This window comes from Scomber scombrus, chromosome 15, assembly GCF_963691925.1.
Source record: "Scomber scombrus chromosome 15, fScoSco1.1, whole genome shotgun sequence".
Lineage (NCBI taxonomy): Eukaryota > Metazoa > Chordata > Actinopteri > Scombriformes > Scombridae > Scomber > Scomber scombrus.
This window is the reverse complement of record NC_084984.1, coordinates 12,578,593-12,604,153: the sequence shown is the minus strand read 5'-3', so window position 1 is coordinate 12,604,153 and position 25,561 is coordinate 12,578,593. Positions and strand designations below refer to the sequence as shown.

The following is a 25,561-nucleotide window of genomic DNA, read 5'->3' as shown; positions in this document are numbered from 1 at the left end:
AAACTAGATGACCTAAAACATCCATTGGTACCAATCATCATGCTAGTTTGCCAGGAAAAGGTCTAAATAATGCTCCATAGACAACATTTTGGCACGGGAAAAACTTGCACGACCATTTTCAAAGGCGACCCATGACCTCTCACCTCATGACATCTGAAGGAAAATGTATTTTATGGGTAGTCACGAGTATACCCTTTACAGACTTGCCTACTTATTCTAATCCCATGCAGTTTTGGACAACAACCATGCATTTTTTTTGCAGGCACTATAAATGCATTATTTTCACCTATTCTAAAAATGATGTATTTGAATATTTCAGTCTTGCAATTGCATAAATTGGGTATGACTGGAAAGCTGTGACTCTTGTGGATTCAATATGTCTAATGTATTCATGCGTGATTGTGTTAGTCCCCATAGTAGCCATTTCATTTTGAGACCACTTATTAGGTTAGGGTTAGGTTTACCTCCCTCTAAAAAATAACCTGTTGTGACCTCTGGGATAATCACAGCATTGTGAAACTAGACACCTTGGGTATTCAGATGATATATAGCTTTCCTGACTATATTAACAATAAGAGTGTTTCTACGCAATTTTAGAACTTTTAGTTTAGTTTTACTTTTAGAAGTGCAGAGATCTCGAAATGACATAAGTATTTGTTACCAAATGTTTCTATGGTGTTCCGTAAGGTCTTTGTTATTAATCTGCTATTTTACTTGAGTTAACTGTTCTTAAGTGTGACAGACAGGGGGAAGAAATTGTTACTGTGTCTTTGGGTTTTGGGTAAAAGATGTCACCATGAAGAATAAGAGGATGACATGATGGTGCAGTGGTTAGCCTTATTTCCTTCTAACAGAGGATTCTGGGTTTGAATCCACTGGTCAGCCATGGCCATTCTGTGTTAAGTTCACATATTCACCCTGTGCTTGCATGGGTCCCCTCCGGGTTCTCCGGCTTCCTCCTACAGACCAAAAAAAAGCAGGTTAAATGTGGAATCTAAATTGCCCCTGAATGTTACTGTGAATGGTTGTCTGTCTCTAAACTTTATGTTAGCTTTCTAGGGTGTATCCCGCCTCTCACCCAATGTCAGCTGTGATTGGCTGCAGCTACCAGCTTGGCATAAAGAATCAGAGCCTGACCGATTTATCAGTGAACTGATATTATTGGCCAATATTGATCTTATCACAGATATATTAGTATTGGTGTTTATGCTGTCTGATATGTGCCAATATTTTCTTTCTTTTTTTTAATGGTATACAGGTTAAGAAGATAAATATTTTATATATATTAAATCCTTTTTCCTACTTTTTCAGTGCACTGATGTCATTTCATAAAAATTAAATGTATTCTTAAATTGTAAAATAACATGGCTTCCAGTACATCTTTTTGTCACAAGTGTTTGGTAACCACGTCTGGGGAAAAAAAAGTGTGTTTATCTACATATTCTGTATATATAAGATTATTGGCCGATATATCGATATTGGCATCAAACCCAAAAATCCAGTTTCGGTCGTGCTCTGTAAAGAATGACAAAATTAGGCTAATCAGATATTCTGCAGCATTATTTTCTGAGTTATGACATCTTTGAGGTCAAAAGAGTATGCAGAGTTGAGAGCTTCACAAAGTGAGACTCCATTCAGATTAATCCATCCCACTTTTTGTTGTTGTTGTTGTTGATATTTCACATTAAAAGAAACAGGGTGGTGTGTGTTTGTGTGTTTTTTTTGTTTTCATTGCCTGTAAGTGCTGAAGTCACCCGGCAGAGGGGCTTGTTGTGTTACCCTGCCAACGACGTTTGGTGACGTATCATTCTCAGGCCGGGTAGGACCCCAGCAACAACACTGCAAGCGGTTCAACCTATGAAGATCGGGCTCTACAATCGCCATCCATCCTTTGAATAGACAACATTTTGTGGAAATATATCACTGTCACTGCTCAGAAGGTACACTAAGTCGTTGAATCGGTGAGTTATGAGTGTCTTTGGATGTGTCAAATCTCCATTTTTTGCCTGTCTTCTCCTCTTGCCCAGTTTTTTATTGTTGCTTTGTTCTGGGCAGCAGCCATTTTTAATCGCCTTGTCTTACATTCTCCATCGCTGTCTTCATACCCGCTCTGTAAAATGTTAGCACGGAGGAAGGTGGAGAGAGAGAGGGGGGTAGGGGTTCGAGGGGGTTTTAACAGTTTTTTTCCTACACATAAAAAAAATAAGCGTGTTTTTTTGTAAATGTCATGAACAAAATGTTGAATGCACAGAAAACCCCCGGCCTGTCATGGGTGTTTCTGAAACACTAACGCTACCCTGGAAGTTAGTCGCTAGTTTCCGAACAAGCTGCGACTATGTTAACGGTCTGTCCTAGCTAGCCGATGCTAAATTGGATATAATTTGGGTTATGTTTTTCTAGTTCTTCCTGCTTGCTAGCTTTAATAAACTGCACATCAGTTATCTGCTCATATCATAACAGTGTAGTATATATTATAATCATATATAGCACTTAATGTTTACTAGCATCCTTTTTTTGTCTGGCAGCTGCACCTAGCGTCCTCCATGTAGTTTTGCTGTTAAAATTTAAGGATGATGTTAGTAAGTCTGTGCTGTCTGATGTCTGGCAAAGACAGTGTTTGAGTTTTTTTTATTATCCCACTAATTGAAGTAGGTTGTGTTTTTGTTTTCCTTCACCCGTTTTGCTTCGGTGTTCAGTTTCATGTGCTGAAGTTAGCATTAGCTGTTAGCTTCACAGTGACTAACGACACCTTCACTCAACCTAACAAGAGGCTCAAAACGTTACTCTGCGGTCAGTGAACTTATCTTATACTAACAGTGTATCGGCTTTTTACACTAATTCTGTTATTTTCGATTGGTTATCTGATGGAAATTGACGTTTTTTAAATGTGTTACCAAAGTCAAAGAAATGTGTATCGTTAGCTTAGAGCTAGCTGTCACAGCGTTAGCCTCCGTCTTTAAATGTGTAATTTCGGTGGCCATTGTAAGACAAAAAACAACCTAGCTATTTTTCTAAAAGGGTAAAATGTGGTTTCATACATAATTATCGTTAAAATTGACGTTGATGGGTGTATATTTTCCTTTTTAAAGTTCCGGTATAACGCCTATGCGGAGCTTTGGTCGAGCGGCCTCCTTTACGTTATGGGCTGTCTGCTATATTCCGCTTTAAAGACGATATTTATTTGCACGAGTTTGTGTATTACATTTTTTTTAAACATCAGCTGTGCACTGTTGGCTCGTAGCTAATGTTAAGTTACACAATCCACCTCCAAAAAAAAGAGAGAGAGAAAATTCAGCCCATCTCTGTAATGTCTTGTGTCTCATCGTGTTAGACTCAACATCTCTCCACATATCGTTAAATTGTTTTGGTACATGTATTAAGCAACCGCTGTGAAATATTAGCGCAAGTACCCATCATTAAAACAATGTTCAACCATAAAAAACAAAAACAGCCGTAGTCATGTAAAACACACATTTAACCAGGAAAACACATACCATAAATCTGTTTGCTTATGGGTAACAATTTGGTTAGATTTTGTTATACTATCATTTCCAGAAATGTTTTCTGCCTTTACTTTACTGCTATGGCAGATTTTAAATGTATATTAAGCTAATAAACCCATTTCAAGGTCCCTCCCAATTTGAAGTATGTACCATTTAATGATAGCTCAAGGTAAACAACAATGGTTTATAGTGTAATTAATGTTTATTATTTACATTATTTATCCTCAATTTTGTATATCCACTTGTCTTTATGTATTTTCTTAGTATTGCTTGGCATTACAACATCATATGCTATTTATTGTTACATTTCATTGAGTGAATATTATCACATATCGCAGTTTGGTAATAATTGTAAGGCGTGTTGGAGCAAATAATTTAATGTCATCGAGTACTAGAGCTGCAGTGATTAGTCAGTTTATCAATGAGTTGATTAACAAAAAATAACCTGGCAACTCCTTTGATTTTCGATCATTTGTTTTAGTCATTTTAATGGTTAAATGCCACATTTTTTGTTTACAGCTTTAAAAAATTGAAGTTTTTCAGCTTTTATGTGTCAGACATGATTGTTAACTAAATATATCTTTTTAGTTTTGGACACTTATTTGCATCACCTTGAGCTATTAAGAAATTGTAACAGTCTTTCACTATTTTACAACCTTTTTAAAGACTGTGGTTAAACAGTAAATTGAGAAAATTATCAGCAGATTGACTTACTTAAAATAACCATTACAGCCCTCATAAGCATGTAGTTTAAATAAGCTTAAGCTTACTGCAAAATGTGGTTTAAGACAAGATATTTCTTGTATGTATGTGTTAGCAGTAAAAGAAGGATAAATGGAAATGGGGCTTCAACCAAAAATGAGAAGGGATGGCCAGGCAAAATAATGATGCTTTTTTCTTTTTCTTGTCAACTACGATTTGGTCTGTGATGGTTAATTTGGAACGAAATTAAGTATAAAACACACTAGATGATTACTCGTTTGAAAGGGACATTTGGGCCAAATCATACAAAAAGGGGAAATGCTTTTTATAAGACCGAGGTGTGACCGAGGGTGCATACAACACACATACATACAGGCTGGTGCGGACAAAGGGCGACTGATGCGTCGCCTCACATTGGCTCAAATTTTTTTGTTAAAAGTTGCACATGATCACAGAGCAAAAGCCGTCGCTGGCAGCCATCTGACCGCCAACATACATGAAAATTTGTACTCCCCTGTAAGGTAATTATCAGTCAGTCTGTGTCCCTGAAAACATCAGAGCAAACTATTCAGCCACATTTACATCAGTGTGAATCCAATTCTGTTCCTCTGCTTACACTGCAAAGTGAGAGTATGTTTCATTAAAAAGGTGCAACTGTACCTCTATCAAGTTTTGATTCGCTTTGCTTTTCATTAGCTGTGCACTCGTGATGTCCGACCATCAGGTGTACAGTCTGGTAGACAGCGTTGGAAGTTATTTGGAAAGTGTAGAAAGTTAAGTTACAGGTTACTCTACATTAAATTAATCTCCACTACATTGAAGTAATCACCCAGAGATATTTAGCAAAGTAAGATGCAGCAACAAGACAAAAGTAGTTTGCTACTTTTTATATTTTGATTTATTATTATTATTGTATTTTATGTAATTGATAGTTTTAAATAGCGGTGTCTTTATCAAGTGGTTACTTGTGTGAGACATATGACCTACTTTCACATTACCTGTTAAAACTGTGAGAGTGTGAAAGTTTATGAGAGCTCACTGTTGATTAATAAGGACCTCCTGTCACTCATTTAAATACAAATACTGTAAATCGCTCAGTGGAGCTCCTGTGATTTGTTGAAGTAGAAGTTGGACCAACCAGACTTTGTTACAGTCACAGTAAGAAAAAAAACAACTCACATTCAGGAGCTGAGAAGAGAAATACAAAGCAATAAATGATCTATTATATTTAGCAGATAGGTTTAATTTAGTCTACATAAAAGAGACATTAATACAGTTTTCATGTCGAATGTTCCTGTGTGATAACATTTTTAAGAATGGGGCATATTTCTAAAAATCTTTAATAGTGGATATGATATTTTATATTGATCTTGATGGTGTCAGATATGTGATATCAGTCTCATAAAGAAGAACAGATTAATTGTTAATATTCGTTAATAACCATCTGTGGAGTTTCTGCCATAATTTGGTGTTTGCATAATAAACATTTTCATGCGAAATTTACAGCCCACAGACGCACTACGGCCAACATCTGGACTGATGTTGTGTAACACACTGTGGTGAATATTGTGGCACATTAAGGCTCTGAATATTTAATTTTTTCTAAGCCTATTATAAATATTTATTTGCCTAAATTATATGCACCGGTTTCATTTCATTTCTGAGTAGAGAAATAAACGAACAGCCACCTCACTGTGTGTGTGTCTATGATGACACTGTCGACACTACATATCTGTGACACGCCCGACTGCAACAACAGTAGTTGTAGTAGTTTCGGTGGGGCCTACCTCCCCCCCTGAAAAAAATGCTAGGGGAAAAAGTCAGCGCCTTGCATTGTTTTAATGCAGCGCTGTTTTCAGGCTGAACGCCTACTAACCCGGTGCACCGCTGCAGACAAACTGGTCACTTTTAAAGGCAGACTCACTAGTGCTGTGCACCTGGCACTAACTATAGGCCACGCTGAGCCACAGGTGCCATATGCAGCCCAGCAGTATCAAACACATCACATTGATGGAAAGAGCTGTAAGTAAAGAAAACTGTTTCACACAAGGAAGCTGATAAAGATTAGTAAGTAGTAAATAAAGCGTTTAATGCTGCATGATACACAAATGTACCATTTTTGATATTACCAGTTGTCTTCATAATCACCAGAATCTGCCAGGACATCAAAAACTTACTACATTCAAGTAGTGCTGGATACAATAAAACTACATTAATCTTATTTTTAGCATCAGAGCTTCAATTTATCTACAACCATCTTGTATAGATTTGATCAGCGGTAGCTATTTAACGTTAAACAGTTAGTAAACCCAAATCTCATGCTAACACACACACAGAAAAATATCATGTCAGTATAGCATGGTGTAGAGAGAAAAAAGTGGAATTTTGGTTTTGCTGCAAAAACACATAATTTACATTACATTAAATGTCGACAGGTCAGTATTTACATACTGACCTGTCGACAGGCTTCTGTGGTAATTCACAAACAAATGATGTTTATAGATCTCTATTTCAAATGTTGCGGATTTTCTGGTCAGTATTGAATTAATAAATACATCTTTATTTCAATATGGTGAAGATTGTGAGGTAAATTTAGCTTTGCAATGAGAGGTGTTAAAACAGCATAATATTTAAGGCTCTAATGATAGAATACATTTTTAATGCACCCTATTTGTCATTTATTTGATTTTACACTATTGTTTCTTCTTCTTTTTTAAAATGTATTCATCGAACCAAAAGGACAACGCACACAATACCTGTTTTTGCAATTTCCTGCTTTTGGCAGTCAAAATTCAAAATTTTGATGTCTGTTCACATTCAATCAATACTCAGCAATATGACAAGAATCTACAATAAATTCAGTTTTACTAAAATATAGATGATGCCCAGTGTCGCACCCCTAAGGGAAAATCTGTTTTCCTCCTGTGGATCTGAACTTAATGGACATTTCCTCTCTTTTCTTTGTAGAATCAGAAGGCACTGGGAAGAGGCGCAAAGAAAAATTTCCATACTCGATGACATTACATCGCAATGTCCGATCGTTTGGGGCAAATAACCAAGTCCAAGGATGGGAAAAGCAAGTATTCCTCACTCAGCCTATTTGACAAGTACAAGGGAAAATCAATAGAAACTCAGAAAAACACAGGTAAGTTGATATGTTTGATACTTTCTTTATGTCCTTGTCACTCTGTTTCAGTTCCTTACTAAAATCTCACTTCTTTTCGCTTGATCTTATTAAAAAAAAAAACATTTCTTCCAGTAGTTCCGCGACATGGCTTGCAGAGTCTTGGCAAAGTGGCCACAGCCCGGCGCATGCCCCCACCTGCTCACCTGCCGAGCTTGAAGTCTGAAAACAAAGGAAACGATCCCAACGTGATTATTGTGCCCAAAGACGGTACAGGATGGGCGAACAAGCAGGAACAACCCGAACAAAAGAGGTAGGGGGGAGAAAGGTTGACGTCTACATCTAAACATCATATCAAAGTGCAGGAAAAAAGAGTGTGCAACAAGTACATTTTGCTTTTTTATTAATTTATGTTTTTGTGCAGTACACTGCTCTTCAAAGCAGACTAATTTGTGGTTTTCAAATGTGAATATATATATATATATATATATATATATATATATATATATATATATATGGCTTTTAAAGATTAAAGACAAAAGTTTAACTGCACTAGTTAAAATTGAAAGGTGCAAAATAGAAGCCCAATGTCAACGTTGGACAAGCACTTCAATCTTTTTTCAGAAGGTAAGTCTTTATCTTTTTAATAATGATCTGCTTTCGCAATTCTATTAGCTTATGATTAAAAATAGTTGCAGCAGTCACACCTGGTTGGAGGTCCAGTCTATTAATCCAAGTCAGACCAGAGTCTTGTGACTGTTTCTTTGCTCTTGCCATGTATTAAGTAATTGCACGTGTCTTTTTTTGACTAATTTCCCCAAAACTCTTCTTCACCTTTTCCCTTTATAGTTCTATTGCATCAATACCACAGCTGCCGGAGTTGCCGCCGCAGCAGGCTTTACAGAAATCTGTCTCCAATCTTCAGAAGCCCTCACCGATAGCCAACCAAGAGGTTTGTGTGTATTTTTACCATCATAAAGATGCTGTTTAAACATGTCACTTCTTTTTGGAAGATAACTTAAACTGTATTATGTCTTTTAAATTGATCTTCTTAACAAATTGCTGTTCAATCCTGTGATAGCCTATTTGTTACTTTTCGCTATGTGTCAGTTGACTTTTTTACCAGCTTCTGCCCTGACTTTGTAATTTAGACTCATTTTCGTTGTTTCAAAAGCTGCAGCATCTTCATTTAATGTACCAAAGTGAAAAAGTGTTAACACTGTTGATTACTTTACATATCAGAAGTCCAGTAAGGAGAGTGGTCAATAGGCAGACTCAGGAAAAGGTCAGAGACTTAATGCAACTATTAGACAGTGACCTTGTTTGTCTGCTTTTCCACAGAACACAAACACAGGTGGACCAAAGCAATGGGCCCAGCTAAATGGAAAGGCAGTAGAGCAAGATGGTGAGTCATCTCATATTTACCTATAATGTGTTAAAATTTAACATCATGCTAATGGTGAATAATATGCATTACAGATTGTGACAACTATATGCAGTGTTGTGCCTGAACGCGTTCAATGAACGATCGTTCATGAACTTGTTCATATTTTGGGCGAACGTGAACTGAACATACTGTATTTCTGACTTATTGTGAACGCGTTCATTCTGGCGTTTGTGAACGGCGCTCTCTCACAGTTTAACTTCGTTCAAGAGTGCCAGATTTCCATAGAGCCTTCCAGGCTAAAACACACCGTAAACAGGCCTTACTATGTAGCGGAAAAAACACCCAATCTGGCAACAGCAGCCACCACAGAGTCACACCGCCGCTTGCATAATCAAAATGCGAAGCATGGAGGCAAAAACAAATGAAGGCAGCAGCACCGAGCAGCCCTACCTCAGACTCTGCCTCCACCATTAATACGGCATCTTCGTATGATTACTTAAAACTATTTTGAAATCTGATGCATAGTTTCAGTATTAAAACTGATTTGTTGTCTGTGGTTCTATATGGGCTGTGGCAATAATAAAAAAGAACTATGAACTAGTTCATTTTTGGAACTGTGAACTTAGTTCAAATTTTTGAATTATGAACTGAACTAATTTGTGAACTGAACTTTGAACTTTCACCTTCATGTAGAAAGTGAACTTTCTCAACACTGCCTATATGTCTTTGCCAATTGATGCAACACTCCTGTTTACACAAGTCAGACAAACATCTTTCCTCAACCACTTGTTTCCATGACAACATCAGGTTCAAGGGTCTCAAACCGACTTCAGCCCTTCTCTCACGAGGAATTTCCCACACTGAAGGCAGCTGGAGAACAGGACAGGGTTGGCAAGGAAAGAAGCGGCTTCGATCCGTCGTATGGGCCAGGACCAAGCCTCCGCCCCCAAAGTAAGTTTTGTCCTTGCTTCCCATCTCACGGGAATTGGATGGTAAACTCATAGATACTGTTGAAACACCATTAATATACCAAAGAACCAAACTCCAACACAGGGAGCAGGTTACTCAGGCATACAACAGGCGTACTGACAAATTTACCAGTAAGGTGTACTGACTCACAGCTGCCACCCTGCTGGTTTGGCCATTGGCACTAGTGGAAGAAAACTGGATGGTGATTCTTTTAAAGTTCATGTTGTGTCAGTACACTCATTCAATATACAATTTGTTCAGTGCTATTTGTAAAATCTCCCACCCCCTTATTTCAAGATGTGACGAGCTGGAGGGAAGGTGGTGGCAGGAACCTTCAGCCCTCGTCCCTGACCCTCGGCCTGCCAGCAGATCCTGAGGTTAAGCTCACTGCCCTGGGTGAGACTGGCACCCCTCCAGCCTCATCTCACCCCACCTCAGCCACCGGCACCACCTCTTCTAGTGTAGTGACGGCTCAGTCACCAGTCCTCGACCCCAAAGAGCCTTCCCTGCGACCCGCCCAGCCTGTCCGCAGAACAACCGTCCCTACTGCCCTGCAGTACCAGCTTCACCACACTTCGAATGCTGTCTACCATGACATGTTGCCAGCATTTGTAAGTATTATTTGACATTTTTCAGGCTATAAGAAAGAGTCTCTAATGGATTTGTTTTATTTGTATTTGATAGTTAGGTTTTAGATATAGTCAAATCATTTTGTAGGCTAAATGTATTTCTGCAATGAAATCATTGTTTCATCCTGCTGCTTTCAGATGTGCTCTAAAGAGACACGTGAAGCCCCAGGCACAGACCATGTCCCTACCACCGTAGCAGCACCAGCCCGATTTGACAGCAAACCCACTTTTAGACAGAGCTATGCCAAACCTGAACTTGTCAAGTAAGTGCATTCATACTGTGATAAAATGTATCCACTAATTTAACAGTTTGACATACAGGTTTATGACTTCTGGCAATTTCTTATGTCTTTTTACCATCTCTGATGCAGCGGTGATGTGAGAAGAGAGAACCGCTTTGTCCGCGCTCCACCTCGACTCTCTTCTCAGCCCATCCGTAGGCCTGGTGAGAGACCCCAACGCCCAGCTATCATTAATCCGGAAGACCTGAAGGATCTGGATGAGCTTGACCATGACTGTGAGGACGGATGGGCTGGTCAGTAACTTTTAAACTTGTTTAATTGCCTACAGTGCAACCAGAAAAAGACCAGAATTAACTGTGTAATGTTGTTTTTTGTACTCACTTATGACATATCCCAGCTTCTGCATTTTTCATTCCCACCATTAAAAAAAAAAAAAAAAAAAAAAACCCATCCCTTCTCACTGATTTTTTGTTTTTTTCAGGGCTCCACGAAGAAGTTGATTATAGTGAGAAACTCAAGTTCAGCGATGATGAAGAAGAACACTCCAGTGATAAAAACAAGATGTGGTGAGATCTCCTTTCTCATAGCTTATTGATGCTCTCAATTAGCTCACCCTCTAGTAATGTTGAAAATGCACGTTGTCACAATGTTGTCATCATTTAAAGGGCTTTTGATTCAATGCATTTTTTTAGGACTGAATGGGAGAGGGAGAGAGAGAGAGAGAACCAATCGTCCTTAAGTTCAGGTGAAGCATCTTACCCCCAGGAGGGTCCTGAGGATAGTTATTCTTACCAACATCATCACCACGAGCCTCCCAGGAAGACCAACGGCAGATACCTCTCTACGGACACCCAGGTATACAGTATGCTGTGTTTTTTCACTGTCATTTTCCTCTTTTGAGATGACTTAACTAAGATTAACTCATTATGGTGTTATTCACAGTTAAAATAAACCTTGTCCTCTAATCGCTCTGTGACTGTAAAGGATAAGGCAGCACTACTGAGCATATGAATAGCAGTACGCCTTCACATGCCCTCTAGTGAGATTGTCATTGTGAATTGGGACAGATGACCTTGCAGTAACCATAGTGATATGTCTCTGACGACTTTTGCAAGCCTTTGTGAAAAGAATGTGACAGACAAAATGGAAATGGCTCTGTTCTTTGGCCAGTTTCCATCAGTCAGACCAATTCTCTAAAATAAACTACAGGCAGACTTGCAAATTTAGGCCTACATATTTAATATTCTTTCACGAAACAATTATTTGAGTCTTTAAGTTAGGTAGGACTTAGCAGACAAAACTAATGTTGTATGCATATGACATAGTCACCGAAGGTACACACTATGTAGAGTTTAAATTCGACCTGGGACCATAGTTGCTTGTCATGCTTCCCCCCTTTTCCCCATGTTTGTAGAATTTAAAGGAATACATACATCTTTGATACATGTTTCATAAAACAGCAGTCCTTCCAAATGTAACCCTCTGTTCCACCTCTAGGCAATGCAGAAAAACCAAGGTGAGCCACTGACTGACCAGGAAGATCACCAGCGCCAGTCTCAGACTCAGGTTCCAGCTAGGGCAAAGTATGTGTCACCGGAGCTGTCAGAAGCTGTTGAAAGGGCTCGTAGAAGGCGGGAGGAGGAGGAGAGACGTGCCCGAGAGGAAAGGCTGGCTGCCTGTGCTGCAAAACTCAAAAAGCTGGATGAGAAGTTTGGGAAGACTGAAAGGCAGATGTCAAGGACAGAGGAGGGCCAGAAAGATGGAGAGGTCAAAGAAGCCCCTCTGTCTCCAAACAGGGAACAGAGTAAAGCCCACCTTGAGAACTGGCAGTACAGCACAAAAGGTAAGAAATTGCATAGATCTACATACAGTTAGACTTATGTTTTATGTAAACTATTTGGAAGAAGATTTAAAGGTTTAAACAACAAATTCTAAGCATTATTTTGACCAAATGATTTCCAGATGGAAGTGAGTGTCCCCCAGACAACTCCCCTGGCCATAGTTACCATGAGGAACCTAGCTTCTCCAACTACCGTGGCAGCGGGGATGACGGCCAGGAGCCCTCCTCCCCTTCTGAAGACTACAGTGGACGTCACCCCTCCAAACCCATCCCACCCCGCTTCCAGAAACAACCACAGCACCAGCAGCAGGTGAGTGCCAGCTGACGCCCCTTGTAACTCATACAGTCTTAATCCCAGACTAATGTGTCAGTGTGTTAGTGGCTGCTTTGTGAGAAGAGGGCTTTAAAAGATTCACATGGATGCAGGGTTATTTTAAGGTTGCAGTCACCAACATGAAATGTTGTCCGCCTTGTGAAAGGTGTTAACCTGTTTGTCTTTGATTTGATTGTCCATTGTTTTTTCCTGTTAGGGGTTTTTGGAGACAGTATTGTTTATAAGAAGAATAGAAGCATGGATTCATACATCTGTTTAAATTGCAAAATATGAAGTTTCAGTATTTCACGTGGACATGTATAATGCTGAGCTCTTCTTTCTTAATCACTCACACTCTAATAGCATGTAAACTAGATTTAGTTGTAACTTAATAGTTCACCTTCAGGGAGTTAGTAAAGCATACATAGGCCTTCATGAATTACATTTTGACATGTCACAGAAGGAAAAGCACAGGTATAAATAATGATTTATGATGCCTGAGCTTTATTTACCTTTGGATTCAGGGTCCTACTATAGAAGTAATGTTTTACACAGAACAAGGACTGTGGAGATTTTCCACTGTCTTACAAATGTGTTTGTTGTATCAATTCTACAGGAACAAGTATACAAGATGCAACACTGGCAGCAGTCAGGTCACCCTGCTCCTTCTGGTTCAAGCCACACCCAGCGGGGCTACTATCCCCCACATGTCCTCGGGTTTGACCCCCGCTGGATGATGATGCCGCCTTTCATGGATCCCCGCATGGCTCAAGGTCGATCTCCTGTGGATTACTACCCTGGTGCTGTGCACTCTACAGGTGAGAATCAACTCAAGAAAATAAGTTAATACCTAAGCAACTGAAATAAGACTTTCCTCAGGTTTTCTACAATGGAAAAAACCTGCAATTTGAATTTTGTGATTGTTTTTCAGCAGGAATGATGAAACCCATGATGCATCAAGACCACTTGAACAGTCCTGGTTCTGATGAGGGATGTCATCCCAATTTGCACCAGGAGAGAAGAGCCCCTTCCACTGAGCCTTATCCCATGTGGAACCAAGATGGCTACCCCTTGCGCAGCTTCACTCCACCCTACCAGAGACAGCATGAAAGCTCTGAAAGTGGTCAGCCAGATGACAGGTCAGTTATTGCGTTTAAAAACATTAGAGCCTGTGAATCTTGCTGTTCTTAAATTACAGAAATCTCTCATTTTGATTGAAAGTCCTTGTCTGTTATTGTTGTCACTCTTCAACTTCTTTACATCTTCTTTTTTCCACAGAGGTGATATGGCCTGTTCCCAACAGGACTCCTATGAAGAGAGGGCCAGTGAGTGCTTGTCCCACCCTCAAGATGATCTCCCTCATCATGCCTACCAGAGCCGAGGTCCAGACAGAGAACACCATGACCAAGGGTTGCTGACCACTGCTCAGAGCCACTCCCAGCACCATGCAGATAATGAATACCCAAAACAAGACTCTAGAGACAAGCATCTGAAAGATGGCCCTCAATCTCATGATGAGACCTTAGATGCCCCCAAGGACAATTGGAAAAGAGATGGAGGACAGAAACTAGATGGAGGACTCAGTAACGCTCAAAGCCAGTGGTCTGAACCCAGCTCAGGTTCCAGTAGTAGTGTTGGCCAGCCATCTGAGACCATTGGGCGCACCTTGACCCGCAGAACTGGTCCTATCAAGAAACCAGTTCTCAAGGCTCTCAAAGTGGAGGAGAAGGAGAACGAGAAGCCTAAACCTGAGCCTGAAGAGAAGCCCGTCCCTTACCGCCTGGAGAAAGAAGTCCTAACTAATGTGTATGACTTGAAGAAAGACAACCAGCCTGCCATCAACAGGCGCTCAGCTTCACCTGTTATTGAGAAACAGCCCGAAGAGAGGCAGCGTCAGTCACCAGCTCCCACCAAAACAGACAGGCCTCTAAGCAGCCAAAGCGATGACTCTCCTAAGGAGAGCACCTGGGACAGTGGCAAGAGCCAGTCACCTAGAGATAACCAGGAAAACCGAGAGCCCCAGGCACCACGGCGCAACAACTGGATCTTCATTGATGAAGAACAGGCCTTTGGGGCAGTCAGAGGAACAGGTAGAGGCCGCAGTCGAGGCTTTAGGGAATTTAGCTCTAGAGGTGGGACCCGTGGTGGCCGAGGTGGAGACAATATCAGAGGGGCTTATAACAACAGTGGCACTCAGCGGACAGGTAGAGGGCGAGCACCACCAAGGGACCTTGTCAAGGTGGAGGAGTTCCAGAGGGGCAAACCCCGGAGACGTAATGTCAGTGAGACATTGAGTGAAGCCTCTGAGTACGAGGAATTGCCAAAGAGGCGCAGACAGAAGGGGTCTGAAAATGGAGATGGCTACACAGAGTCTGGAGAAGTCCGTAAAGCTGACCGAGACTCTTGGAGATCCAACAAGGTGTACACAGATGAGCAGGCAAACAATGATGCCAGAGAAAAGGCCAAGGCCAGCAGGGGTCGCATGCTGCCTCCCAGACTGAACACCACTGGAAGTTACAGTCGAGGCTTTGGAGGCTCCAGGGATATTTCTACATGGAGGGGCCGTGGCCCCCAGTTCAGTAGCAATGGCGGTCCCATGCAAGAAAATGGTTATGGTCCTGGAGCTGAGACTGTTTACACTCGCAGGCCTCCGCTTGAGCGCGACACTCTCAAGTATCAAGCTAAATTATCTGGCTCCTTCATGGAGAACGGCACAGAGGACCGTGAAGGAGAATACTATTTTGACAATGACAACCCTGACAGACAAGCGTTAAGGAGGCGCCGCCCACCACGTCAAGACAAGCCTCCACGCTTCCGTCGTCTACAGCAAGAACGGGAACCTGGCTCAAACCAGTGGACAAGTGACGAGTACATAAATGGAGACGTAGCAAACCCCTGGCCTGGTCGCCCCAAAAGCACTGGGGATGACAACTGGCCCAGCGGCCACTATTCTGCTGGACGCACAAACCAGCACGGCCAGGCAGAGGAATGGGAAACTGGATCAGACAACAGCGACTTCAGTGACTGGAGAGAGAAGCGAGGTGGAAGTGGGGGGACGGCTACACAGGGACATGGTGACATTCCCTCAGACTCTGGCCATAGTGAACCGGGCTCTGTTGAGAAAAGGGAACTTTCCAAGCGAAGCTTCTCCAGCCAGAGACCATTGGTGGAACGGCAGAACAGAAAAGGAGAGCCATCCCTGCTGGAAGCGAGCAAGATGACACGTACATCTGATAATCCCCCCACCTCCTCTAACAGGAATGACAGCTGGCAGAATGGAGGGACAACTTGTAAGAGGTGAGACCGATAGTGGAACAAATTTTAACACAAAGGTCATTGTAGGCACACTGTCTTGTACCCATATTTATAGATGCTGGGAATGAAGCAGCCTTATTACTTGGGGGGGGGGGTCTTTATAAAAACACTTTAACATATTGTTTCTGGTCCGGTTGTTGTAGTTATAAACAAATAACAGTGTTTCTTCGTCTTATAGTTTTTACATTAATGTACTCTGGCTTACACTCTCCAATGAGAGGAATCGCCACCTATTTTGTTTGCTCAGTCCTTTACTACAAATACAAAAGTGAGCGCTTACTCTGCATAGATCATTCAGTAAGAGTTACCTAGCTTTCATTTTTACCAGCACTGATTTACCAGCCATTCTGATAGAGTTAAATATCTATTTTTAGCTTGTACCAACATTAAGCCACTTAATACCTCCAAAGTGACCGAGATGCATGTGTTCTGGTGTGGCCTCCTGTGATCACATCCACATGTCTTTCCCGCAAAATGAATCCGTCCATCAGCTGCCTGTAGTTTTTATTCTGTAGATTTTCCTCCATTCTGCTTCAATGCCAGCTATCAAACAAAGTCTGAGGTACTGAGCATGTCTCACTATGCAGCCTGTCCAAGATGCAGCTCCGTGTCATTGGCAGAGATGTGCCGATTGATTGGCCACTGATCAAAACTGGTTGGTTTTCAGCAGCTCAGCCACAACATCTTATATAGCCGTTGACATGCAGACATCACAGTCACACACACAACATGCAAGTCTGCACACAGCAGCAGCACAGACAGTACACACACACACACACATGTTGGTGGGGAAGTTCTTCAACAAGAGTGAAGAAGACACAAATGTTGCCATTTGTAATACCTGTAAGTCCAAAATGAACTATGGAGGCACAACCTTGAAAACATTTGAAACAAATAAGTCAAACACTTAAAAAACATCACCCCAGTGAAAGGCAATCCTTCTTTATTAAATTAGAATGAAGAAATTTAGAATTAACCAAAAATTGGAGTCAGCAGGTCAGAATTGGACAAGAAAATTGTGATCGGGCCATCTTCAGTCATTGACTACTTGAGTGTGGGAAAGGTGCCTGTGCCTGACTGCAGATAGGCCCATTTCACAGCACTGTTGGTCCTCCACAGCACCCCCCTGAGCCCAAATTTTAAGACACCCTGTTAGTTTTTGTTCTTGTACAACTTGCCAACTGTAGAATTGGCTGGACTTAATTGGCTAACAGAGACAACTAAAATTCACTGTCCAGCTAACCCCTTTTGTCTTTCTTTTTTCGTTTTTTCAGCAGGAGCCCAGATGAGTCGGGCCCAGTCTACAGCTTAGAGCAGCCGGAGGACAGGGAGCCCAGTGAGCCCTCAGGGAAGAAATTAGACAAGGAGCTGAAGCCAGGACCTGTCAAGACAGACATAGGCGAACCTCTTTCACAGTATGAGCTCAGCAGCTATCCAAGTGAGTCAAGTTTTTCGAACTGATCTATTTGTATTCTTTGTTAGAAATGAAACAGTTTGAAAGTTGAACTGGACATCATGTGTTCCAATCTACATTTTTAGGAGCAGACACTGATTGCTTATCTAATTTAAGCCAAAACAGATTGTGTCCTGTCAGCAGTCTGCACTCTCTAGCTACATAAAGAAATGTTTAACACTGGGCGTGCAGGTGGTCGAGAGGTTAGAGCGCATGCCACATACGCAGCCGACCCCGGTTCGAATCCCGGCCGGAGGTCCTTTGCTCCATATCACACCCCTCTCTCTCTCCTGTTTCCTGTCTGTCTACCGTTAAATAAAGGCGCCTGTGCGGAAAAATCTTTTTAAAAAAAATGTTTAACACTGACCGCATGCCTGCTTTTTAGTCGAAGGAGATGCAGGGGTTCCAGTTTCAAATCCAGATGGATACCAGGATGCCTTGAACAAAAAGCAAAGACGCCCACAAGAAGATGAGAGGAGGAGGAAGGAACAGGGAGCTGCTGTAAGTTCACAACAGATGCTCTGAGATCAAGTGGATTGATAGATTACATAACATGATAGGAGAGTATGTAGGTTGTTAAGACCTTTCTCGTTGCCTGTGTTAGGTGCCAGTGAAGAACAGGACAATCACCTCCAAGATACCACCTCGCTTTGCCAAAAAGCAGGGAAGCATGAGTATCGAACAACCCGAGGAAGCTCTTTCTTCTAACAACCTGGGAACTGAAATCTGGGAGACCAACAGCTCAGGTAATAGACAAATCCATCTTTCTGTTGATGCTTTGTTCTCTCTGCTGTTGTTGTTGTTGTTGCAAAGACATTCATCAGTTTTATAGATGGTTTTAGGCCTTTTAGTGAGAAAAAAACGGTAATGAAAAATATATAAATAATTTACAGATGGCATTTATTTATCGTTTTCAGCTCTTTCAGTGCAGTCCTCAGGTGGAGACTCGTGGACTAAACAGGTGTCTTACACTGGGAGCGAGCCCAACTCTGAGGTAATACAATGCAATTGCTTTTTGAAATCTCCACTGTGTTTAAAATATTTATCCTCCTCATTTTAACATTTTTCTTCTCTGCCTGATTATTGACAACAATATTGGATCAATTTGAGAAACATAAACAAATAATAAACTTCTCTCCTTCTCGGCCAGGACTCGGATGCAGGCCCAGAACAGAGTAAAGAACAGCACAAGCCAGGGCCCATAGGAAATGAACGCTCCCTGAAGCACCGCAAGGGCTCAGAAGGTGTTGATCGGTTGGAAGGGGGCCCAATCACTCCAGTCAATGGTGTGGATCTCCATGTGGACACTGTGCTGCCTGTACCCCCAATTGAGTTTGGTGTCAGTGCCAAAGACTCTGATTTCAGTCTACCACCAGGTTCTACCCCAGTGCCTGTGTCCAATCCTGTCAACAAGCTTCAGGAGGCTCTTGCCACCAATGTGAGTGATGAATAAAGTTTTATCTGTACTTCAGTGGAGTCTTTTATAAGCTAGCTGTGTTCTGATTGTGTCAAAGGTTGGCTTGATAATTGTTTCTGGAATCAGTAAAAGAGTGCCTCAAGGTTTTTTTTGATAATGGAAGATTAGTTGTCATACTTAAAGAGATAATGATTTGCAGCTGATTGATCATGCAACTTGTTCTGTTTTTAAATAGACTGCTCTCAATCAGAGTATCACCATGCTGCGCTCCAACCACCTGCAGCCTGCCATTAACCTCAACCCCATCTCCTTTCCCAGTGCAGACCTCACACTCAAGGTATTTGAAATACCATCCCACATACCCTGAACTATGACTTTTCAAGGATGTAATAAATAAGGGAAAATCTATGTTTATTTATGCGACTGTTTCTTAAATAATGCCAAAACAGAAAACGTCAACTTTTTCTTTTTCTTCAGATGGAATCAGCACGCAAGGCATGGGAGAACTCCCAGTCACTCCCTGAACAAGGCTCTCCTGGTGGAGTAGCTTCAGGTGTTCAGCCTCCCTGCAGCGTCGGCTCTTCCAGTGGTGTCAGCTACAGTTCTTTCGGAGGGGTTTCCATGCCGATGCCTGTGGCATCAGTAGCACCATCCATGTCCATGCAAGGTAAAAGTGGATTTCATTTTCTTAATTTTCTTCATCTTTGAAAAGAACCCAACTAACATTTGTTGTTCGTTCTTTAGGTAATCATATCCCCCCGTTGTATCTGGATGGTCATGTCTTTCCTAGCCAGCCACGCCTGGTACCTCCCAACATGACCCAGCAGCAGACCTACCAACAGGTAGACACATACACAAACACACACAGACACACACATAAATAAACTTGACAGCCATGTCTTTATTTCTGCAACATTGTCACCATGTTCCATTTGTTAATCTATTCAGGCGGCTGCAGCCCAGCAGATTCCCATCTCTTTACACACGTCTCTTCAGGCGCAGGCTCAGTTGGGTCTTCGGGGAGGTCTACCTGTTTCTCAGTCCCAAGAGATGTTCAACTCAATTCCTCCCTTCAGGTACCGACTGGCAGTAAAAAACTGGCCAGTTTTTCATGGTTCTGTTAGTTTGCCTCCCGTCAGTCATTATGATCTGTTTCATGTTTGTGGCACACAGATGAAACTTGTTTGTAGTTTACTGTTTCACCTTCGTTCATTCTGTTGTCTTCCTCCTTTAAGGTCCCAGGTTTACATGCACCCCAACCTGTCACAGCCCAGCCCCATGGTACTGTCGGGTGGAGCCCCTCTCAAGGGACCCTACTCGGCTTTCCCTGGCATGCAGCCCTCAGACATGGTCAAGACTCAATCCGGGTCACACTACCAGCCAATGAATGGCAGCCAGCAGCTAGTCTACGACAGCCAGATGAACCAGGGTCCTGGTATGGGATCTTCCCAGTTAATGGACTCTCAGCTCATCCAGGTTAGTGGATCACAGCATCTGAGGGTTTTGTTTCTTTCGTACATAGCATTTATGTTTGCTCAGCAGGTGTAAACCTGTTAATAGTGAAATCTCACCATCATTGTACTTTTAACATAAAAAAATATCTTTTTTTAGGTGACCATGCCACTACCTGGCTCTCAGCTGCGCTATGGCTCAGCTCAGCAACATCTCATCCTCCCTCAGTCCATCCAGCTGCAGCAGGGACAGAACTTGTCAGTAGGAGCCCCACGCCGAATGTTGCCACCTGGCTCCCAGTCTGCTGTCATGACGGGCCGAGAGGTGTGACTTACTCACCTGTTTGTTACTCAACCAAAAACCGTTCCGTTTAGACTTCAGTGTTACACAGACTGTCTATTCCTAATGTAAAAAAGCATTACATCATCCTTCATGTATACTGACTATGTGTTGCTCTCATTGCTCCATTCTCAGGGCTCGCAGATGGAAATGAAAGGCTTCCAGTTCTCTGACAAGCCAAATCATTCCCCAGGCATGTCCGGAGGGTCCTACAGGTGAGTAATAATGCCAGGTGCAAATAATCTTAAGTTAAATGTGTAGAACTGTACAGTATATACCAGTTTACTGCTCCATCAATAAGTGAGAAATGTGCGTAATAATACATATTGTTAAATTATCTTTATTTTCTCTCTCCTCTTCTCATCAGGCCTGGGTCTGCCAGCCCTAGCGGGAAGCCCCCGGGTCCTGTAGGCCCTCTGCCTACACACTTCGCTCAACAGGTATTTATTTGTCACACATAAATGTTAAGATATATTTAATTTAAAAGTTATACAGGCCATTTTACACTTGGGCCAATTTTAGCTGTTTTCCAGCACCTGTTGTTTTTAGTATGTGTGTGAAAGCTGCAGTCAAAAAATGCTCTGTGGTAAATCTCAAGCAATGGTACAGGGTTCACTTTTAGTGAGATCCAGTCATAACCATTAGTATTAGCATCACCCGTCACTGTACAGTTGGAATATCTAATACACAAAATATGTTTTTAAAAAAAACACACAATGGAAGAAACTGGATACTAAATTCAAGCATTTGGATCAAGTCAGAAAATGTTTCACTTTCAATGCCAGCATGTTAACTATTTGTATTTTTTATTTATTTTTGCTAATCTGCTTTGTCCCTCCCTCCCTCCCTCCCTCCCTCCCTCCCTCCCTCCCTCCCTCCTCTCCCGTGACCAACAGGTCCCACCCGCTCAGGGCAGCATGGTGATGCACATGCGGCCCCCCACCACTGGCCCTTTCCCCAACCCCATCCAGAGACCAGTCATGCAGGTCAACAAGCCTGTTATCATCCGCCCCCCCCCTTACCCCAACCCCATCCGTGACCCTTCCCACTCCACCCCTCCCTCAGCCCCTGAGCCCCCTGTCAAAGGTCCAGAGGATGGCATGAAGGTGAGCCACCCCCTGTAAATATAGGTAATTTAATTTTTAATCAATTTTCTTTCTCTCAATTTGCATTGATTTTCTGTATATTTAAGTGTGTCCCTTTTGACTTTAAGTTATAGTAGGATTTGTTAATAAGATACATTTCAGTGCTGTAATTCTGTAGTGTTGATAGTAATATTGATAATTGCACTGTACTATGAAAATGTTTAATCTGAGCATTAATTTCCATGCGGTTACAGTAATGATTTTTGTATTCTTATATAATCAAAAGCAGATAAAGGGTCACACATTTTTGCTTAATCTAATGCTAATCAACCTAATTTCATAAATGTAAAGCTTGCCCGGAACTGTTGTAGATTTTTAGTAATTGTTGCCCTTTTTTTTGTGCAGAGTAAAACCATGCGAGATGTGCGCAAGGCAGTGGGTGAGGGCAAGACACCATCCGGGGGCATGACCAGCAAACTCCAGGAGCCCCTTCCCTCCACGGGGCAAGCCAAACCAGCACGCACTGGAGCCATCAAACCCCAGGCTGTCAAAGTGGAGGAGGGCAAGGCATAACAATGGACCTTAAAATCCTCATCACCACCCAGCCTACCAACACAAAGCCCCCCTGACCAATGCCTGAGCCAAAGGCACTAAGGCAAGGGGCATCCATGCAGACATAATGAATTATCCCTCTTGAACTGTCAGAACTGGACACTTATTATTTCACACCACGTATAGAGATATATAAATATATATAAATATATACATAGACACAAACAGTCTTTTAAGCAGATCTCTTCAAGGTCCTCTTTAATTTATTATTAGTCACTTTTAAGGGGAGAGGGGGTAAAGAGAAAAGATATTTCTGTTTTTTGTGTTTATCTGCGAAGTGGGGGGAGGAGAGGGTGGGAAGAAAAATGGCCAATTAAGAGAGACTGTTCATTTTTCATACCATTTTGCCAAACTGTATTTACTCCATTAATGGACTTTAGCCCTTAAGACCAGGTAGACACTTGATACAACTCACTATGAGAAGCGAAATCTGTTCAAATTTTTTAAACAAATTTAAAATGCAGTGGGGCAATTTTTTTTTCTTTTGTCTTTTTTTTACTTCTTTGCTGGTAAATAAACGGTCATGTAATCATCACCTATTCATCCTATTGGCAACGGATTCTTTTATTAAACGAGAAAAAAATCCATAACTCCAATTTTTGGACATCATTGCATGTCAACACGGCAAAAGTGAAGCGCGTCATCCCCCAGAAATGCATCTTCTGGGGTTACTTCACCCAGCCCTATGAACTGTGGCTAATACTGCGTAGATTGGTAGAAAAGATTTTTCTTAAAACTTCTGTTCTTTGCTTTTACATTCTGTCGCTCGCTCTCTTTCTGTATGTAAAATTTGAAACAAAAAGGTGGACATTTTTACCAAAATCATGTTGCTTCCAACGGGAACTTCACTGGCATTGATACAAGCGTGTGCATGTGACGTGCTGAACGCGTGTAAACTTCCGGGACTCCTACCTAGAACATAGCAACATTTCATAAAGACTTTACCTTACCTCAGCATTCATAATGCTGCCATCAACTGTGTGGATTTTATCAAACCAAGCTGGCATCAATTTTTTGGCTCGTTGTGAAGTTTGTGGCGGCGGAGGGGGGGGGGGGGGGGGAGAAGAAGAAGGGGCTTCATTCATAATTGCTGTAAAGGAAATTTCCCCCCCCCCCCCCTCCTCCCCATAATAGCTGATTGAAATGTTTGCTTTCGTATCGCTTTGTTTGGGTTGTAATGAATCAAATTGTCTGTTAATGATCCTGTGATGTAAGTGATGATTTGTACATCAACACGGGGCAGTTAGACTTTTTTTTTTTTTTTTTTTTAAAGCTCCTGAAATACTTTTTTCTCTCTAATTCCGTTCAAATATCACTTTAACAGTACGGTTGAAAATTGTGAAGAAACAAGACTCATTACTCAATTGATAATTCAGCATCTGGTCTCTGAGGTGGCACTAGCAATAACTGCAGCCTAACTATAATCACGATCAGGGTCCAAATAACAATTTTTCTTTCCTACTTTTTTTCTGTTTTAGATGCTAACGATCACAAAGAGGGAGCATTTAGCATTGCTTGTTGAATTAAAATACGATCTTTGCTTCAGCTTTTCCTTCTTTTTTTTTTCTTGTTGTGAGCACTGCAGTTCCAGTGGACTACGAAGGACTTTTAAAGTGTTTGTTCTATTTGAAAATGTGAAGCTGTTGGAGTCATCATTTATTTTGTTTTATTTTATTTTATTTTATTTTTTTTGTTGTTGTAACGGACACTCATTTTGAAACTCACAATGCCAATGTCATAACTGGTTAAATGTTACTGCTTAGTATAACGCTCCATGACACTACAAAATGTTGCGATTTATCTTTATGACAGTGTTTCACTGGTATATATGTATATGCATACTTAACTGTACAGTCAAGCCTTGTCAGTGAGGGGAGGCTTAAACCCACGTTTGATTTTAAGATATTGTGGCACCATAAAGGATTTGACGTCAGAAAAAAAGGTCACCATGTTCTCAGAATGGACTGCTTTCACCTGTTGATAGGTTTACTGGGCTTGGAGTTGTTTTTGCCTCTTCCTTTTTTTTCTCCTCCCTTACTGCAAAAGATCTTGATGCTTCTCATCATTGTACCTGCACCAAATGTTGCCCTGACTTTTTTTGTACTTTTAAGATGCATATTTCATTTTGTCAAGAGGACCAGTGCTTTCTACAGCTGATCCAGCATTCTATTTATCCTACCTGATCTTTATCCTTTCAGATATTTGGTCATTACTCTCCCTTGTTTAAAAAAAAAAAAAAAAAAGAGCTTATTGAAAAGAAAAGAAATAAAGCAGTTGTGATTTCTTAAATGTACCGTTGATTGTGTATTCTCACTTTGTCATATTAAAATCATGCATCAAATTCTTGTGAAAGAAATTATGGGGAAATGATTTTAGTGTTGGGACTGTTATTTGAGGGTTTTTTAGGGATATGTGGTGTTCTTATTGGAAGTGGCTTTGATGGAGTACTTTATAATTGCGTGGTTTTAGGCTTTTCTCCATGTATTTTCCCTAAACACGGAATGTTGTGGGTTTTTTTTAAAAACTTGAAACCAGAGATCAGCATTTCCTCCAGGCAACCAAGGCCTTCCTGCTCTGGAATACATACTTGGCTTCCTCCAAAGGAACAGTTTATGAAAGTTTGACCTTGTTGAACTCCGTATGTGAGCCTTTTCCAAGTAGCTGCCCTTTATGTGAACCGTACCCCATCCTCAATCAAGCACTAACAAAAGACCATCAGGATTTACAAAAATATACTTCTGGTTTGCTCAGATATTTTTGCTATGCATGATTTATGCCACAAAATCATTTAACTAGAGCAAACATCCTGCTGTCTTTGTCTATGCTGATTTGTCTACACCATAAAATTCATGCAAAAATTGGGTTTTATGGATGTGCGGTGTTACAAAAGACCCTCCCACCCCTAAAATGAGGTTTAAATGGAGAGTCAGCAATCTCAGTTTATTCAAGACATTAAAAGTTAAACAAAAAACCCTCCAAAACCAGGACAGCTCATGTTTGTGCAGTTTAGTTTGTCCATCACTGTACAGTAAGTTCTCCCTTTGAAGTAGTCTGCTTAGAAATTATACTGGTATTTAGTATATTTTTTTTACTTTTTCCCCATTTTCCATCTTTTCTTGTAATGCAGGAAACGTCCACCCCTTAAGGCCTCTCAGCATCCTCCAGATAAACAGTACAGA

At 41.3% G+C, this 25,561-nt stretch overlaps 1 protein-coding gene across 6 annotated transcripts; it reads left to right on the top strand.

Moving 5' to 3' along the window:
* Nucleotides 1-1,826: 1,826 nt before the first annotated feature.
* On the top strand, nt 1,827-24,732 carry prrc2b (proline-rich coiled-coil 2B). Of its 6 annotated transcripts, none has more exons than XM_062434863.1 (31): nt 1,827-1,961; nt 7,173-7,350; nt 7,468-7,642; nt 8,179-8,281; nt 8,671-8,734; nt 9,524-9,667; nt 9,983-10,296; nt 10,453-10,577; nt 10,686-10,849; nt 11,038-11,122; nt 11,249-11,411; nt 12,054-12,399; nt 12,519-12,706; nt 13,326-13,527; nt 13,644-13,848; nt 13,988-16,006; nt 17,299-17,462; nt 17,863-17,978; nt 18,082-18,223; nt 18,395-18,471; nt 18,628-18,915; nt 19,130-19,231; nt 19,372-19,561; nt 19,639-19,736; nt 19,843-19,970; nt 20,130-20,370; nt 20,506-20,670; nt 20,821-20,900; nt 21,053-21,125; nt 21,582-21,791; nt 22,176-24,732. In XM_062434863.1, exons 2-31 carry the CDS (start codon nt 7,236-7,238, stop codon nt 22,341-22,343), a joined length of 6,654 nt encoding a protein of 2,217 aa, XP_062290847.1. In that variant the 5' UTR covers nt 1,827-1,961; nt 7,173-7,235; the 3' UTR covers nt 22,344-24,732. The 6 variants fall into 6 exon arrangements, with proteins under 6 accessions (XP_062290847.1, XP_062290845.1, XP_062290844.1 ...); XM_062434861.1 differs by having other exon boundaries at nt 13,641-13,848; XM_062434860.1 differs by having other exon boundaries at nt 7,465-7,642.
* The last annotated feature ends 829 nt before the right edge of the window (nt 24,733-25,561 follow it).

What these genes read in the sequence shown, in the direction of transcription:
- prrc2b (XM_062434858.1), top strand. Translation starts at nt 7,236, where the DNA reads ATGTCCGATCGTTTGGGGCAAATAACCAAGTCCAAGGATGGGAAAAGC. An exon ending in AGTGATAAAAACAAGATGTG is followed by an intron (nt 11,123 to 11,248) that starts GTGAGATCTCCT and finishes GCATTTTTTTAG; the next exon opens with GACTGAATGGGAGAGGGAGA. An exon ending in AGCAGCAGACCTACCAACAG is followed by an intron (nt 19,737 to 19,842) that starts GTAGACACATAC and finishes TAATCTATTCAG; the next exon opens with GCGGCTGCAGCCCAGCAGAT.